General features: G+C 42.3%; 1 protein-coding gene across 2 annotated transcripts in view; it reads left to right on the top strand.

The window, feature by feature from the left end:
- Positions 1 to 15,648, top strand: part of megf10 (multiple EGF-like-domains 10) — a 182,173-nt gene that overhangs the window by 66,448 nt on the left and 100,077 nt on the right. For both annotated transcript variants that reach the window (XM_041186308.1, XM_041186310.1), the window contains exon 5: positions 7,490 to 7,582. In XM_041186308.1, the coding sequence (XP_041042242.1) occupies positions 7,490 to 7,582 (93 nt within the window). The remainder of the gene's footprint in view (positions 1 to 7,489; positions 7,583 to 15,648) is intronic.

The following is a 15,648-nucleotide window of genomic DNA, read 5'->3' as shown; positions in this document are numbered from 1 at the left end:
CTGAGGGGGGGACCTGACAGAGGTATTCAAAATTATGAGGGGCATAGATAGGGTAGATAGGAAGAAATTTTTCTCCTTAGCAGAGGTGTCAATAACCAGGGAGCATAGTTTTAAGGTAAGGGGCAGGAGGTCCAGAGGAGATTTGAGGAAAAGTTTTTTCACCCAGAGGGCGTTTGGAATCTGGACCACACTGCCTGAGAGGGTGGTAGAGGCAGGAACCCTCACAACATATAAGAAGTATTTAGGTGAGCACCTGAAACACCATAGCATACAGGGCTATGGGCCAAGTGCTGGAAAATAGGATTAGAGTAGATAGGTGCTTGATGGCCGGCATGGACACGATGGGCCGAAGGGCCTGTTTCTGTGCTGTATGACTCTATGACCTATAGCATCTGTGTTGGCCCTTCATAAGAGCAACTCATCTTGTCAAAGTCTCTTTCCCTTTAACCATAGCTCTGCTATTATTTCTTCAATTATTTATCTAATTCCATTTTGAAAGCCAGAATGGAATCCACCAGATTCTCGAGCAGTGCAGGGTCATTGAATGGTCACAGCACTGAAGGACATTACTTGGCCTTGCCTCTGAGTCAGCGCATTGCGAATTCAAGTTCCACTCCAGAGACTTGAGCAGAAAAATCTAGGCTGACGCTCCCAGTGCTCTACTGAGGGAGTATCGTTAGCATCATTCTGGGTGAGACGTTAAACAGAAGCCCTGCCTGACCTCTCAGGAGGACATAAATGATGCCCTGGCCACTAGTTTGAAGAAGAACAGGAGAATTATCCCAGATGTCATCCCCAACATTGCTGAAGAAAAAAAGATTATCTGGTCATAATTGTACTGCTGTTTCTTGGAGCTTGCTGTGCCCTAATTGGCAAGACAGCAGTGAATATGCTTCAAAATGTTTTAATTAGCTGCAAAGCATATGCCTTGAGATTGTAAAAGGCACTATATAAATACAAATCTCTTTTTTATTTGTCCTAATATCTCCTTATGTGGCTTGGTGTCAGAATTGTTCGATAACACTCCTATGAAGAACCTTGGGACGTTTAAGGCAAGTTGTTGTGGTTGTTCATCCTCCAATTTTTCCTTGTTGCAATAAAACATGTCACCTATTCCCTCTTCTCACTGGGTAGCATGCTTGAGATTGCAAGACTCTTCATCAGAGTCATGAGAAATGAAGCCACATCCTATCACATGCAAGTGATCAGCTGAGTAACCCACAGTACCAGAGAGGGTGCAAAGTTAAGTTTTAAAATTAAGGTTTTCTTAGTCTAAATCCATATCCTTTGCTATACAAACGCATTCATTTTTAAAAATTCTTTCATGGGATGTGGGTGTCTCTGACAAGGCCAGTATTTATTGCCCATCCCTGAATGCCCATGTTTATTTAAAAATTGATTGTGTCATTTCTTTTGGCATGGTTTGAGGTAATTGAACAAAAATATTTTTGATGGGTCAGTTATGCCACTGGAGTAAGTGGGATTTTGTGCCAACTTTTTGGAATAACAAGGGAGCTGAATTAATTCCTAGAAACTGTGATGGCGATGCTTTGCAATAGCTCCAGGCCTGCAGGCCGGGGCAGTGTTGTCATGTGCGTATTTGTCTAAAATATAGGGGATGGAATTGGCCCTCCATGCATCCAAAGTACTGGAGAAGGCAGTGGGGGTGGGTGTTGGGCGTCACAAAAATGAACCAGTTTCTGGCGGCAATGTCAGGGAGGCCCATAAGACATCCAACCCCATATTGCTTAGCAGATTTTTTAGATGCTCCTGTCAACCGCCTAAAACAAGTATTAGGTCCCCTCATTCTTTTTTTACTCTTTTTCATGGGATGTGGGCGTCACAGGCAGAGCCAGCATTTTGTTGTCCATCCCACATTGCCCTTGAACTGAGTGGCTTGTTTAGCAGTTGAGAGTCAACCACATTGCTGTGGGTCTGGAGTCACATGTAGGTCAGACCAGGTAAGGATGGCAGATTTCCTTCCCTAAAAGGACATTATTGAACCAGAAGGGTTTTTACAACAATTGATGATAGTTTCATGGCCACCAACACCAAGACCAGCTTTCAATTCCAGATTCATTCGTTGAATTTAAATTTGGTCTTAGAACTCTCTGCTTAAACATCAGGTGCTGAGCCAGAATGATGGAAATGAGCCTCACACCTTAGGGGCAGAGTTGTGTGAAAATAGTTGCAAACTTCATGCTGACATAGATAGGATGGCGAAATGGGCAGAAACATGGCAGGTGGCATTCAATGCAGGGCAGTGTGGGTGATGCACTTTGGAAGACAGTTTGCTACAAAGGGCATAATTTTGAAAAGTGTAGATGAGAAAGAGACCTTGATGTCCATATAAACAAATGCTTAAAGGTGGCTGGAAAAGTTGATAAGGTGGTTTAAAAAAAAAGCATATGGGTTCTTGTGTTTATAAAAAGAGACATGGGGCTGGCACACAGGATTTTACAGTTGACGTACTGCTCACCCACCCCTTACCCCACCGGTAAAAAGGCCAACCCGAAGTGATAATATACTGGAGGTGACCTTAATGAACTGAGGGTCGGACTTCCGCCTCTCAGTAGAAGGAAGTCCCACCCTCGAGAGCTGCCGGCCAATCTGCTTGGCTGGCAGTTCTTGCAGTCCCAGCGGCACCAGAATTCGGTCATGGGTTCCGCTGGGGCTACAAGCAGGCCCATGAAGAAATGTAATGGACACTGGATTCGGGTAAGTCCCAGGCTTTTCGGGCAGGGAGGGATTAACACCTGAAGGGGGGGATGAAGGGATGGGGCTGAGTTTTGGAGGCCAGGTTGGGAGGCACATAAGGAAGGACATAATCTTTAGCAGGGTATGGGGAGGCGGGTTGGGGGGGGTGGGGGGGTTGGTGGTGGGGTGGGGGGGGGTGCAGAGATGTGGTGGGGGGGGCTGTGGAGGGAGGGGTGCAGCGGGGGCGGGGGGTGTCCCAATGTGCACAGGGCACAACCTAAAGGGTGCACCTTCCCTTCCTGCCTTTTTCACCAATTTTTGTGAAGAATTGGCCTTCCCCGTCTTGCTTGCCTTCCACAGCCTAGCACATTGTGGTAGTGGTGGTACATTGAGGTCCTTAAGTGGGCAATAACTGACCATTTAAGGGCCGCAATATGCCTAAGGGCAGATGGCCTAGCGGGTGCTTTACCAGCCACCACCCCTCTCCCTCCCCTCACAACTGGGTGGGAAGGAGGTGGGTTAGCAACCCAACATATTTAAATGCCCCCACCAACGTCCACCTCCACCCACCCCTACATGCCCGGTGGGAGAGGGGGTCTGAAATGCAGCCCGTGGAACATAAAAGCAAAGAGATCATTCTGGAAATTTATAAATCTCTGGTTAGGCCTCAGCTGGAGCATTGTGAACAATTCTGGACACCACACTTCAGGGAAGATGTAAAGCCCTGAGAAAGGGAACAGAGGAGATTCACTAGGATGCTCCCAGGGATGAGGGACTTCAGCTATGAGGAGAGGTTGGTAAAGTTAAGGCTATTCTCCTCAGAACAGAGATGGCTAAGAGGTGACCTGAGGCGGTGAGCTTTTCAAAATGAGAGATTTTGATAGAGTAGAGCGAGAAAAACTGTTCCTTTCGGTGAGTGGGTCGATGACCAGAGGTGAGAGATTCAAAATCATTGATAAAAGATCTAGATAGGGTATGAGGAGAAATGTTCCCATTCAGAGAGTTGTCGGGACCTGGAGAGCTCTCTTCCTGTAAAGATGATGGCAAGTGATTCCATAAGTAAAAGGGCATTGACAGGTACGCGAGGATGAAGAACTTGCAGGTTATAGACAAAAAGCAAAAGTGTGGGATCGGGGATGTCTGTACCAGCACAAGCATTGTGGGTCAAATGGCCTCCTCCTGTGCAGTAAGTTCCTACCATTCTATGAAAATTGGGTCCTCATCAACCTGTTTTGTAACATGTTTCATTATTTTGTACCGAATATTAAAATGAGCATTCTTAATGTAAAATATATTGATTGTGAGAGATAATGCAAACAGATTGGTGGTGGTGTGAAATGGATTGATGCCTCAAACCGAACTGCAAATGATAAAATATCATTTGTTGACGGTAATGAAACTGCCGGACAATTTAGGCTGTGTGGACATGGCTTTAATTTCTTGCAGATATGCATAGTCAACTCACTAAAGTCCAGGCTTAATCCTGCAATCAACCAGAAAGCAATATTGAAATGACTGTTCTTGGGTGCATTTCTCAGTCTCTTCTCAACTGTAGCAATAGCAATTTACCATGGCCTGAATTTTTCAGTCGGCAGGCAGGCTCAGGCAGGAGCAGTCGCAGAGCTGACCGCTACCCGCAATCAGCTCCATGCCACCATTTTATGTGGGCGGGCTAATTAAGGCCCACCCAGTGTAAGACACGAGCAGTAGCGCTCGCTACCTATGCAGGCGGAGAAAGGAGGGAGAGTCGGGGCCAGTGCTCTTTCGCGCGTTAAATCTCCCTGAGGCACGGAGCTGCCTCAGGGAGATTGAAGTGCTTTTCAAATTATTAAATAAATTGATTTAAAATTTAATTAAACATGTGCCCTCGTATGACCTGTTTTGATGTTTTGGAATGTTTTAAATCTAATTAATAAAAGCTTTAGGAAACCTCATCCTGCTCATGGATGAGGTTTCCTAAAAAAATGTGAAGGCCACTTGGCCTTTTTTGCCTGCCCGCCAACACATTAATTATTTCCTTAATGGTCTTAATAGGCTGTTTAAATATCGGCAGGCACACAGCCAACTCCGGTGCACGCCCACCGAACGAAACATCCCGAGACAGCGCAATGATGTCGGGATGCACGCCTGACGTCATCATGCATCATTTTACATGCCAATGTGTGGGCCCGCCCTCGCACACCGACTGAAAAATTCAGGCCTATGTTTCTGTTGTTTTCATGCTTTTACGGACTCTTAATTACTGGCTGTAATGCATGGTCATTCTGGTGTTATACAAAGACATTAGAAAGGAAGTATTTGAATTTCTGTAACAGCTTTCACAACCTCAGGTCACCTTGGAACACTCTACAGCCAATTAAGCATGTTTTTAATTGTAGCTACTGTTGCAATGTAGGAAACCTGGCAGCCAATTTGCATATAGCAAGATCCCATAAACAGTATTAAGATTATCACCAGATAATCTGCTTTAGATCTCCCGAGAAAGTATTCCCCTGCTCTTCTGAAATGGTGCCTTGAGATCTTTTACATCCACTTGAGAGAACAGCCAGGTCCTTGTCTCATCCAAAAGATGGCAACTCCAACAGTGTAGCACACCCTCAGTACTGCATTCGGAGCATCAGCCTGAATTTTGTACTGAAATGGGACTAGAACCCATGCAACTGTCTGAGTCAGAGGCAAGCATTCCACCCACTGAGCAATGCCTTGAAGAAACATAGGAAGGCAGGAACAGGAGGAGGGCATTTAGTCACTTGAGCCTGTCCTGCCACTCAGTGAGACCATAGTGGATCTGCAGTCCAACTCCATATACTGGTCTTTGCTCCATAAACTGTAATACTTTTGGCTAACAAAAATCTATCAATCTCAATATTAACAATTGATCTAGCATCAATTGCCATTTGTGGGAGGCAGTTCCTAACTTCTACCACCCTTTGTGTTTAGGAGTGTTTCCCTCCTGAAAAGTCTGGCTCTAATTTTTAGACCCTGCCACCTATTCCTAGACTCCCAACCAGCTGAAATAGTTTCTCCCAATCTACCCAATCTGGTCCCCTTATAGCTTGAAAACTTTTGAGCCAATCACCCTTAACCTTCTAAATTCCAAGGATGCAAACTCGGTTGTGCAATTTAACCATTGGTGTCCAGGTATTATTCTGGTAAAATTATTTTGGACCCTATCTAGGGCCAATATATCCTTCCTAAGGAGTAGCTGGTTCCTCAACCTTAGCCTCTCGCTGTCGTTTCAATATGGTGGGGCAGTCAAGTCAAGACAAGACAGCCTTGCTTGGGGGTGTGAGGAAGTATCTAAGGAAGGGTTTGGTGGATGGGATTCAATGTTAGGCTTCCCCCACTACCACCTCTTTCCTGTTGCCTTGCTCTAGCACATCTCAACAAAAAAACAGGTGACCAGAGGAAAAGCCAATTCCTAAAATCTAGTCACGTAGAGACTCTACTAAATAACTTGAAATACTATTTTAAGCTGTAAATGGTTCCAGTACTTGTTTTGAAAGAAATCAGTGATAATGAAGTTTAATATATTTTACATTGTATTCTTTTCAATTTCTAATAGTCACATACAAAAGGGTGAATATTTTAGCCAAGCCCTCATTAACAACTGAGTTTATTGAGTTTGTGTATTTGTATCTCAGCACCCCACACAGCATTCAATTAAAAGTACTTTAAAATTAATTCCTACGAATATATTATTTTTAGTAGTTTGTATTTGGAGCTGCGAAATTTTTCAGTGTTGCAATAAGCCTTGTAGCATTTAACTCTAGTTTATTTTTCAAGATGTTTTAAGGCATCACTTCAGTAATTAAAACAATTTTTTATGAAGAGACCAAGTTGAATTTGCATGTTAAAATTGTCATCTGAATGAAATCTATTTGAAGTTGTATTTTTGTGGCAAGAATGGACAGCAATATTTTCACAGTGATGTAACAAGAGCCATGAAGTCACTCTGTTCTCCAACTGTTCTTCACACTTTGATCAGCTCTTTGTTCCTTCCTCTTGCTAAAGTTGGCATTTGTATTGGTGAAGTAATGTTTTACAGTGTTATCTGTGGCTCAGCGAGTACTCCTCTCACCTCTGGATCAGAAGGTTGTGGGTTCATGTCCCACCCCATAAGAGTTAAATATAAAATCCAGGCTGATATTACTAGTGTGGTACTGAGGGAGCGCTGCACTGTCAGAGGTGCTGTCTTTTCTGAGTGGATGTCAAAGTGTGCCCCTTCTGCCCTCTCTGGTGGATGTTAAAGATTCCAAAGAAAAGCTAGGGGAGTTTTTCCTGGTGCCTTAGCCAATGTTTATCCCTCAATGAGCATCACAAAAAATGCAGATTATCTGGTCATTATCACATAGGTGTTTGTTGGATCATGCTGTGCTTAAATTGGCACTGTGTTCCCTACATTACAACCATGACTACATTAGTACTTCACTGGCTGTAAAGCTTTTTGGAATATCCTGCGGTCATGAAAGCTGCTACATAAATGCAAGTCTCTCTCCCTCTCTTTCTTCTGTTAAAACACGTATCCTAAACAGACCTTACCCAACAGCACATAACATTTGAACTAAGATTTTAAGATGGAAACTTCTTTAGCTGAGGCCCTTTATGCTGAAAAGTAAATTATGGGAGGCTGCTGCAGCTTTCGATTAGCAAAGGCATGTTGAGCTCTGAGGAACAGTCGGTGTTTTTGTCCAGTGAAGCACATCTGAAATGATCTGCAGCTGTTAGTGAAAATTATTAACTTTAATTTCCTCTCTCCTTTCTCTCTTCATGTCTTGTCCGTCACAAACAGCTCACTGTGCTGAGAAATGTGTCCATGGAAGATGCATCGCTCCTAACACCTGTCAGTGTGAACCCGGCTGGGGAGGTCTAAACTGTTCCAGTGGTAAGATTTCACCTGCTTATGTCCATCTTGTCTGTTTTTGCTCTGGCTCTCTGCCTGTTAGTGCAGCCAATTTTATTCAGAATTTTCACCAGTGCACAGTATCATTCTGATACTTATTTTTGCAATGTAGAAAATTATTTAATGAGAAGAGGAGCTTGTAAATAACGGGATGAATACTTGCTGGAAAAATAATAGTGTGTTAATTATACATACTGTTATTAATTGCTCATTGGCCAAATGTTTCATGGGATGAAGAGATATGCTGCGAGTGGTGAAGCTCCAGAACATGCTGGTTACTTTCCGAATTGCTTCACACAAACAACACCTCATCCTCAGCCTCCCTGCCCCTTGTTGGATTTACACATTAGTTGCCCATTACAGAAGGTCACAGCTGGTAATTAAACAGTTTTAGCACCGTTTTTAACTATGTGATAATTGTTAATGCAATGTCAATCAACCTGTCTGACCCAGAAAGGGAATAATTTAAACTGTGGAGGCTCATTCCTTCAGGTGATAAATTGTCCTTGGAGATTTTTACAATGTCAAATTTATTCCTTTTTTACCTTTCCTTATTGTCTTTTCTCCCCCTTCCTTAATCCAATCTTTTTTCCCTCTCTTTATTTCTTTCTGTACCTGATTTGACTTAAAGTTGCTCTATTTCCTTCTTTGTTGTTCCTCCGTTTGTTTTGAAATCCTTAAATGTCATTTGTTAAGGAGGTAGAATGTTGGTCCCATCATTCACTGAGGTCCCTGTTGTCCTGTTACCCTCTTGCAACTGTTATCAGCTCACACTCCCAGCTAGTTACAGTGCAAAACATGTTCGAGTTGAAGGATGAAAGGTCCAGCTAATGGGGCATGCAGCGAGATTCTCTACTCCAGCATGATCTGAGCTAATGTACGATGCACGTGGCAATGTGCCACAGGGGCGCTGGCTAATTCTGGGCATTAGTAGTGGAAAAGTCATTTGAGTTTCTCTCCCAATTTTCATTTGCTGTAATACTGTAGCCAGAATAAATGAAAGAGTGGGACCAAAAATCCCCTTCCAAAGTCAATGGACCTTTAGCTGGTCCATCAAACTTTCTGTTCTGCCAGTGAAGATTCCTGCCATGGGTGGGACCAGAATATCTCAGCCATTGTTTATCCTTATAACTGCATAGAGTAGACTTTGGATATCTATATAATAGTATGGATACTTGGACTGTGGATGATTTTAGATGGTTTTCTGCTACAAGGAGGGATACAATGAATCTTGTCTAGATGCCTCATGGTGCAATTCAAATATATCAAGCATTTTGATTCTGACTTGAATCAAAACAGCTGCTCTTTTTATAAAACCAGAAGACAGATGTTTTCAGACACTCACCTGTTTATATTGATGGCACTCTAGAGTTTCCACTTCGAGCTCGGTTCTTTTTGTTTCTTTGTCATCAGCTGTGGCTCATTTATCCGTGAGTCACAATGTTTTGGATTCAAGCCCAATCCAAGGCATGAGCACAAAAAATTAAAGCTGACAGTCTAGTCTATGGGGGAACTAGCTCAAATGGTAGAGTGCTTGCTTTTCATAGGAGAGGGTAGTGGGATTGATGCCTGCATTCTCCACTTTGTAAAGGTGGAGAGGTAGCACTGTTAATTAAGGATGGCATTGGTGCAATAATTAGAGGTGACCTGAGATCAGGATATAGAAGTGGTTTGGGTGGAGATTAGAAATAGTAGGGGGAAAAGTCACTAGTGGGAGTGATCTACAGCTCACCTAAGAGTAACCACAATGTAGGACAAAGTATACAAGAAGTAATATTGGGTGCTTGTGATAAAGGGATGGCAATAATTATGGGTGATTTTAATCTACCTGTAAACTGAACTGAACAAATCAGATTGGTAGTAGTAGCCTAGACGAGGCGTTTATAGAATGCTTTCAAGGTAGGTTCTTAGAGCAGCATGTTGTGGAACCAACCAGGTATTAGACTTGATATTGTATGACCTGACATGATTAATTAATGACCTCAGAGTAAAGATGCCCCTAGGTAGCAGCAACCACAATATGATTGAATTTTACATCCAGTTTGAAAAGGAGCAGATTGCATCTAAGACTTGTATTTTAAACTTAAATGAGGGCAATTATGTGGGCATGAAAGCTGAGCTAGCTGAAATGAACTGGGATACTAGGCTAGGGGATCAATCAATAGAGATGCAGTGTCAGACATTTAAGGGGATATTTCAGAATACTCAGAATAACTATATTCCTACAATAAAGAAAAAATCTAAAGGGAGGACCCACAATCCATGGTTAGCTAAAGAAGTTAGGCAAAGTATCAAACTTAAGAAAAAAGCATATAACTGCGTAAAGATGAGTGGCAGGCCAAATGATTGGTCAGAATGTAAAGAATGGCAGAGAATGACTAAAAGGTTAATCAGGAGAAAGAAATTAGAGAATGAGAGGAAGCTGGTTAGAAATGTAAAAATGATAGCAAGAGTTTCTACTGGTATTTAAACAGGAAAAGAGTAAAGTGAGTATTGGTCCTCTAGAGAGTGAGAATGTGGAGTTAATAGTAGATAATAAGGAAATGGTGGATGAAAGGAACAAATATTTTGCTTCTGTCTTCACTATAGAGGATACAAAAACATTCCAGTAGTAGCTGAAATCAGGAGGCGAAAAGGAGAGAAGAACTTGGTGAAATTACAATCACTAGGGAAGCGGTACTGAGCAAACTGATGGAGCTGCGGGCTGAAAAGTCTCCAGGTCCAGATGGACTACATCCTAGTGTCTTTAAAGGGGTAGCTAATGAGGTAGTTTATGCACTGGTGTTCATTTTCTAAAATTCCCTAGATTCTGGAAAAGTTCCATCAGACAAATACTTACCCTCAAGAAGGGAGGGAGGCAGAAAGCAGGAGGCCAAAGGCCAGTTAACTTGACGTCTGTCGTGGGGAAGGTGTTAGAATCGATCGTGAAAGAGGTTATAGCTGGGCACTTAGAAAAACGCAAGGCAATTGAGAAGCGCCAGCATGGCTTTATGAAAGGTAAATCATGTTTAACCGATTTATTAAAGTTATTTGAAGGATAACATATGCTGTGGATAGAGGGGACCCTATTTGGATGTATTTGGATTTCCAGAAAGCATTTGATAAGGTGCCACGTAAAAGGTTATTATAGAAAATAAAAGCTCATGGTGCAGAGGGTAACATATTAGCCTAGATAGAAGATTGGCTGGCTGGCAGAAAGCAGAGAGTATGCATAAATGGGTCTTTTTCTGATTGGCAGGGTGTGAAGAGTAGAGACCCACAGGGGTCTGTGCTGGGACCTCAATTTTTTACAATTTACATCAATGACTTAGATAAGGGGAGTGAAGACATGTTAGAGAAATTTGCAGACGACACAAAGATAGTTAGGAAAGTACGTTGTGAAGGACTCATAAGGAGTTTGCAGATGGACATAGATAGGTTGAGTGATTGGGTGAAAATCTGGCAGATGGCGTTTAATATGGGAAAATGTGAAGTTGTTCACGTAAAAAAGCAGAGTATTACTTAAACGGAGAACAAATACAGAATTCCAAGGTGCAGGGGAATCTAGGTGTTCTCGTGCATGAATCACAAAAAGTTAATATGCAGGTACATCAAGTAATTAAGAAGGCTAATGGAATGCTATCCTTTATTACGAGTGGAATTGAACATAAAAATTAAGATGTTATGCTTCAGTTATACAGGGTATTGGTGAGACCACGGCCAGAATTTTGACCTTGATGGGCGGATGGGCCCCACCGGCTTGGCGGCGGGCAGGCAGCCGAACTCCACCGCCGAAACGGGCCCGCCGCCATTTTGAGTGGGCCTGCCAATTAAGGCCCACCCAGCAGCCTGCCCGACAGGAAGCACTATGCGCTATGCGCTTCCTGTGCGGGGGGGGGAGGGACTCCCCATCTATCAAAGTGCGCACTGCTCCCTGAGACTAAGTGCTGTCTCAGGGAGATTAGTGACAGCTTCAAAAACATTAAAAATAGAAAAATATAAAAATTATTAACATGACCCCATCATGTGACAAAGTCACATGAGATGGGAAATGTTAATAAAAAGGACATAAACGTTATTAAAGTTTTTAAAAACAGACATGAAACCTCATCCCGTCAGTGGATGAGGTTTCATGTATTATCAGAAGCCTGCTGGGGCTCCTGGCCTGCCCGCCAGCCTTAAGGTTGGACGGGCAGGGCCTTTAATTATCTTAATGATCCTGTCAATGGCCTTAATATTTAAATGGACTGGGATAACATCGGGGGTTCCTCCCAATGTCCTCCCGCGTCATTTTCCCCTCGGCGAGCGGGCTACGCTGCCAGATCGCCAATGGGAAAATTCTGTCCCACATCTCGAATACTATGTTCAGTTTTGGTCTCCTTATTTAAGGAAGGATGTAAATGCAGTGGAGGCGGTTCAGAAGAGACTTGTTAGATTGATACCTGGAATGAGAGGGAATGTCTTATGAGGAAAGATTGGACAGACTGGGCTTGTTTCCATTTGAGTTTAGAAGAGTGAGGGGTGACATGATTGAAGTATACAAGATCCTGAATGGCCTTGACAAGGTGGACGTGGAAAGGGTGTTTCCTCTTGTGGGTGAGTCCAGAACTAGGGGGCACTGTTTTAAAATTAGGGGTCACCCTTTTAGGACAGAGATGAAGAGAATTTTTTTCTGAGGTTTGTGCGACTCTGGAACTCTCTGTCTCAGAAGGTGATGGACTAAGGGTCACTGAATATTTTTAAGGTAGAGGTAAATAGATTCTTGTTAGGCAAGGGAATCAAAGGTTATCGGGGGTAGATGAAAATGTGGAACTAGAAACACAAACAGATCAGCCATGATCTTATTGAATGGCAGAGCAGGCTTGAGGGACCAAATGGCCTACTCCTGCTCCTATTTCATATGTGCATATGTGCAGTACTGAGGGAGTGTTGCACTGTTGCAGGTGCTGTCTTTTTGATCAGAAGTTAAACCAAGTCTCCATCTGCCTGTTTGGGTGAATGTAAAAGATCCCAGGGCACTATTTCAAAAGAAGAGCAGGGAAGCTTTCTTTGCCATCTGGTTATTGTTACATTGCTATCTATGGGAGCTTGCTGTGCACAAATTGGCTGCCGCTTTTCCTACCTTACAACAGTGACTACACTTCAAAAAGTGCTTCATTGGCTGTAAAGCTCTTTGGGAGGTTTGGTGGTTGTGAAAATCACTATATAAATGCAAGTCTTTTGTTTTCTTTTTTCATCACCTGGTCTTGCTTCTGATTCTGGCAAAGTATGTATATATAATATATACACAGGAGCATAAAATTACAAAGATACTATAGGCTAAGTGAGCGGGCAAAAGTGTGGCAGACGGATTTCAATGCAATCGAGTGTGAGATCATTCATTTTGGATCAGAAGAGGATAGATTCAAATGTTAGTTAATTAAATGGTGAAGAGCTGAGATGGGTGGACAGTCCAAAGAGATTAAGGGATTCATGTATACAGCTTGTAAAAATATAGCGGTCAGATATAAAAAGTAACCTAAAAGGCAAATGGAGAGTTAGACTATATCTAGAAAACCTAGAGTATAAAGGGGAGGAAGTTTTGCTACAGCTGTACAAAGCCCTGCTTGGGCCACATCTGGAGGACTGTATCTGGTTCTGGCATTCTGCTTTAGACAGAATACATTTGGCCATGGAATGAATGCAGCACAGAGTAATCTGAATGTTACTAGGGCCCCAAGGGTTAGATTAAGAGGAGCAATTACATTTGTATTCCCTGGGGTACACCAGGTTAAAGAGTGATTTGATTTTTTTCAAAGAATTGGCAGGGTAAATTGGAGAGAAACATCTTCCACTGATGGGAGGAAGCCTATAAGGGGACATAACCTTAAAATCCAGAGTCAGGTTATTGAGGAGAGAAGTTAGGAAACATTTCTTCACACACATGCCTTTGGGGTGGGATCTAAACCCACAGCCTTCTGACTCAGAGGTGAGAATGCTACCCACCGAGCAATAGTTGATGCTGCCAAGCAGTTCAACTAAATTGAGTTGTGAGATTTTGCTAAAACTGTAATTCACCAGCAACGTAGAGCCCTTGCTATTCCAGCTAAATGAGAAAACCCTCAAATCATTGCTGTTTCAGTACATCTTCTCACTGACATTAAAATGCTGAAGGATTACTGAAGTATGTGAGGCCATAGTGTCAACAGCCCATTTCTCAAATCCCACAGCTCTCTAAATATAAACACAATTTTTAGAAACACCGGTTGAGATTTCCATTTGGCTGAGTGCATAGTTTCCAAGACTATGTGTTTTTTAATGTTTGGAAAGCCAAACATGGAAAATAAAGTATAGACCCTCTTCTGTGCCTTCCCATGGGTGTCCCAGTTGGCTCAGCAGCTCTAGGAAAACAGTGAAATACCCTTGGCTCTATTTATTAAAAAATAATTTTCCACTCCCAAACCCATGAATTATTGGTCAACAATATATTTTACCGGGATTAATATTGTCTTGGAAATTAAATTATTGAATCTATAAAAATCCTCCTGTGGTGATATTCAGGTTGGTTAAAATATTATGTTATTTATAAATATGGCACTAATACTGTTACAATGCAACCAAGATAACTCAAACATGGAGGTAGGGGAAAACAATTTTACCTCCTAACAAAGTATTAGTTTAAGAAATTGAGGTTATTTTGATTTAGACAAATATTAAAATGTGTTCATCTGAAATATCACGGTTTTATAAATAGTGACATCCTGATGTACCAAGTAAATAGGCTGACTTTGCTTGCGAATTCAGGAACTGATGATCTTTCCCTGATGTATTAGCTTGATGGAATTTTGATGAAGAGCTTTGTCGGTTGGGTATTTAGTTGTTGGGTGTGGCTCGGTTTAAAAGCATGTTTCCCTACTGAGTCAGAAGGTTGTGGGTTCGTCTCAATCCAGAAACTTGAGCACAGAACTCCAGGCTGATACTCCCAGTGCTGCACTATCAGCAGGTGTTGTCTTTTAGAAGAGACTTTAAACTGAAGTCCTGTCTATTCTTGGAGAATGTGAAAGATCCCATGGCATTGTTTGAGGAGCAGGGGCAATTCTCACTGTTCTCCTGCCAATAGTTATCTCCCAACCAACATCACTGAAAAAAATGGATTATCTTGTTATTATCCACCTGAGGGATTAATATCGCATTTTAAAGATGGCACTCCTGGCAGTGCAGCACTCCCTCGGTACTGCACTTGGAGCGTCAGCCTGGATTTTTCTGTTTCAAGTTGCTGGAGTGGGACTTGAACCCACAACTATTCTGTTTGAGGGATCTTGCTATGCACATGTTGGGTGCCATACATTACAATGGTGGCTACACATCTAAAATATTTAATTGGCTTTAAAGCACTTTTGGACATCCTAAGATTGTGAAAGGTGCTATAGAAATGCAAGTCTTTTCTTCTTTCTGGGTGTGCATCTTGAGAATTTGAGCATTTGCCCTTTCCACTTTTCTAGCCAACATGCATCATAGGAAGTATCAGCCTGGATTCCCGATGAGGCGTTCTCACCAGGTTAGGTTACAAGGCTGCTGTGTAGTTTTGTAATATTTCCCCTCTGTGTGTTTGTCTTATTGGAATGATTAGCAGCTTTTGCCCATGTGTAATGCACTTCAATGCATTGATCCATCACTCATGAATTTTTGTTCATGGAGCAGCAATTAACTAAATTTCTAAAAATGATTAAATCTTGACTTTATAGAATCATACAGCACAAAAGAGGCCATTTGGCCCCTTGTGTCTGTGTGCTAGCTCTTTGAAAGAGCTATTTAGTAAGCCCCACTCTTCCCATTCTTTCCCCACAGTCCTGAAAATGTTTTCTTTTCAGGTATTTATCCGATTCCTTTGTGAAAGTTACTATTGAATCTGTTTCCACCGTCCTATCAGACAGTGCATTCCAGATCATGACAACTTTCTGCGTTTAAGAACAAAATTCTCCTCATTTGCCGCTTTGGCTCTTTTTGCCGATGATCTTAAATCTTTTTCCCTCTGGTCACTGACCCTTCAGACACGGCCATCAGTTTCTCCATATTTACTCTCTTATGGT

The sequence above is a fragment of the Carcharodon carcharias genome, chromosome 4, assembly GCF_017639515.1.
Source record: "Carcharodon carcharias isolate sCarCar2 chromosome 4, sCarCar2.pri, whole genome shotgun sequence".
NCBI classification, from domain to species: Eukaryota; Metazoa; Chordata; class Chondrichthyes; order Lamniformes; family Lamnidae; genus Carcharodon; species Carcharodon carcharias.
The sequence above is the reverse complement of the archived record's forward strand: the minus strand, read 5'-3'. Positions and strand labels throughout refer to the sequence as shown.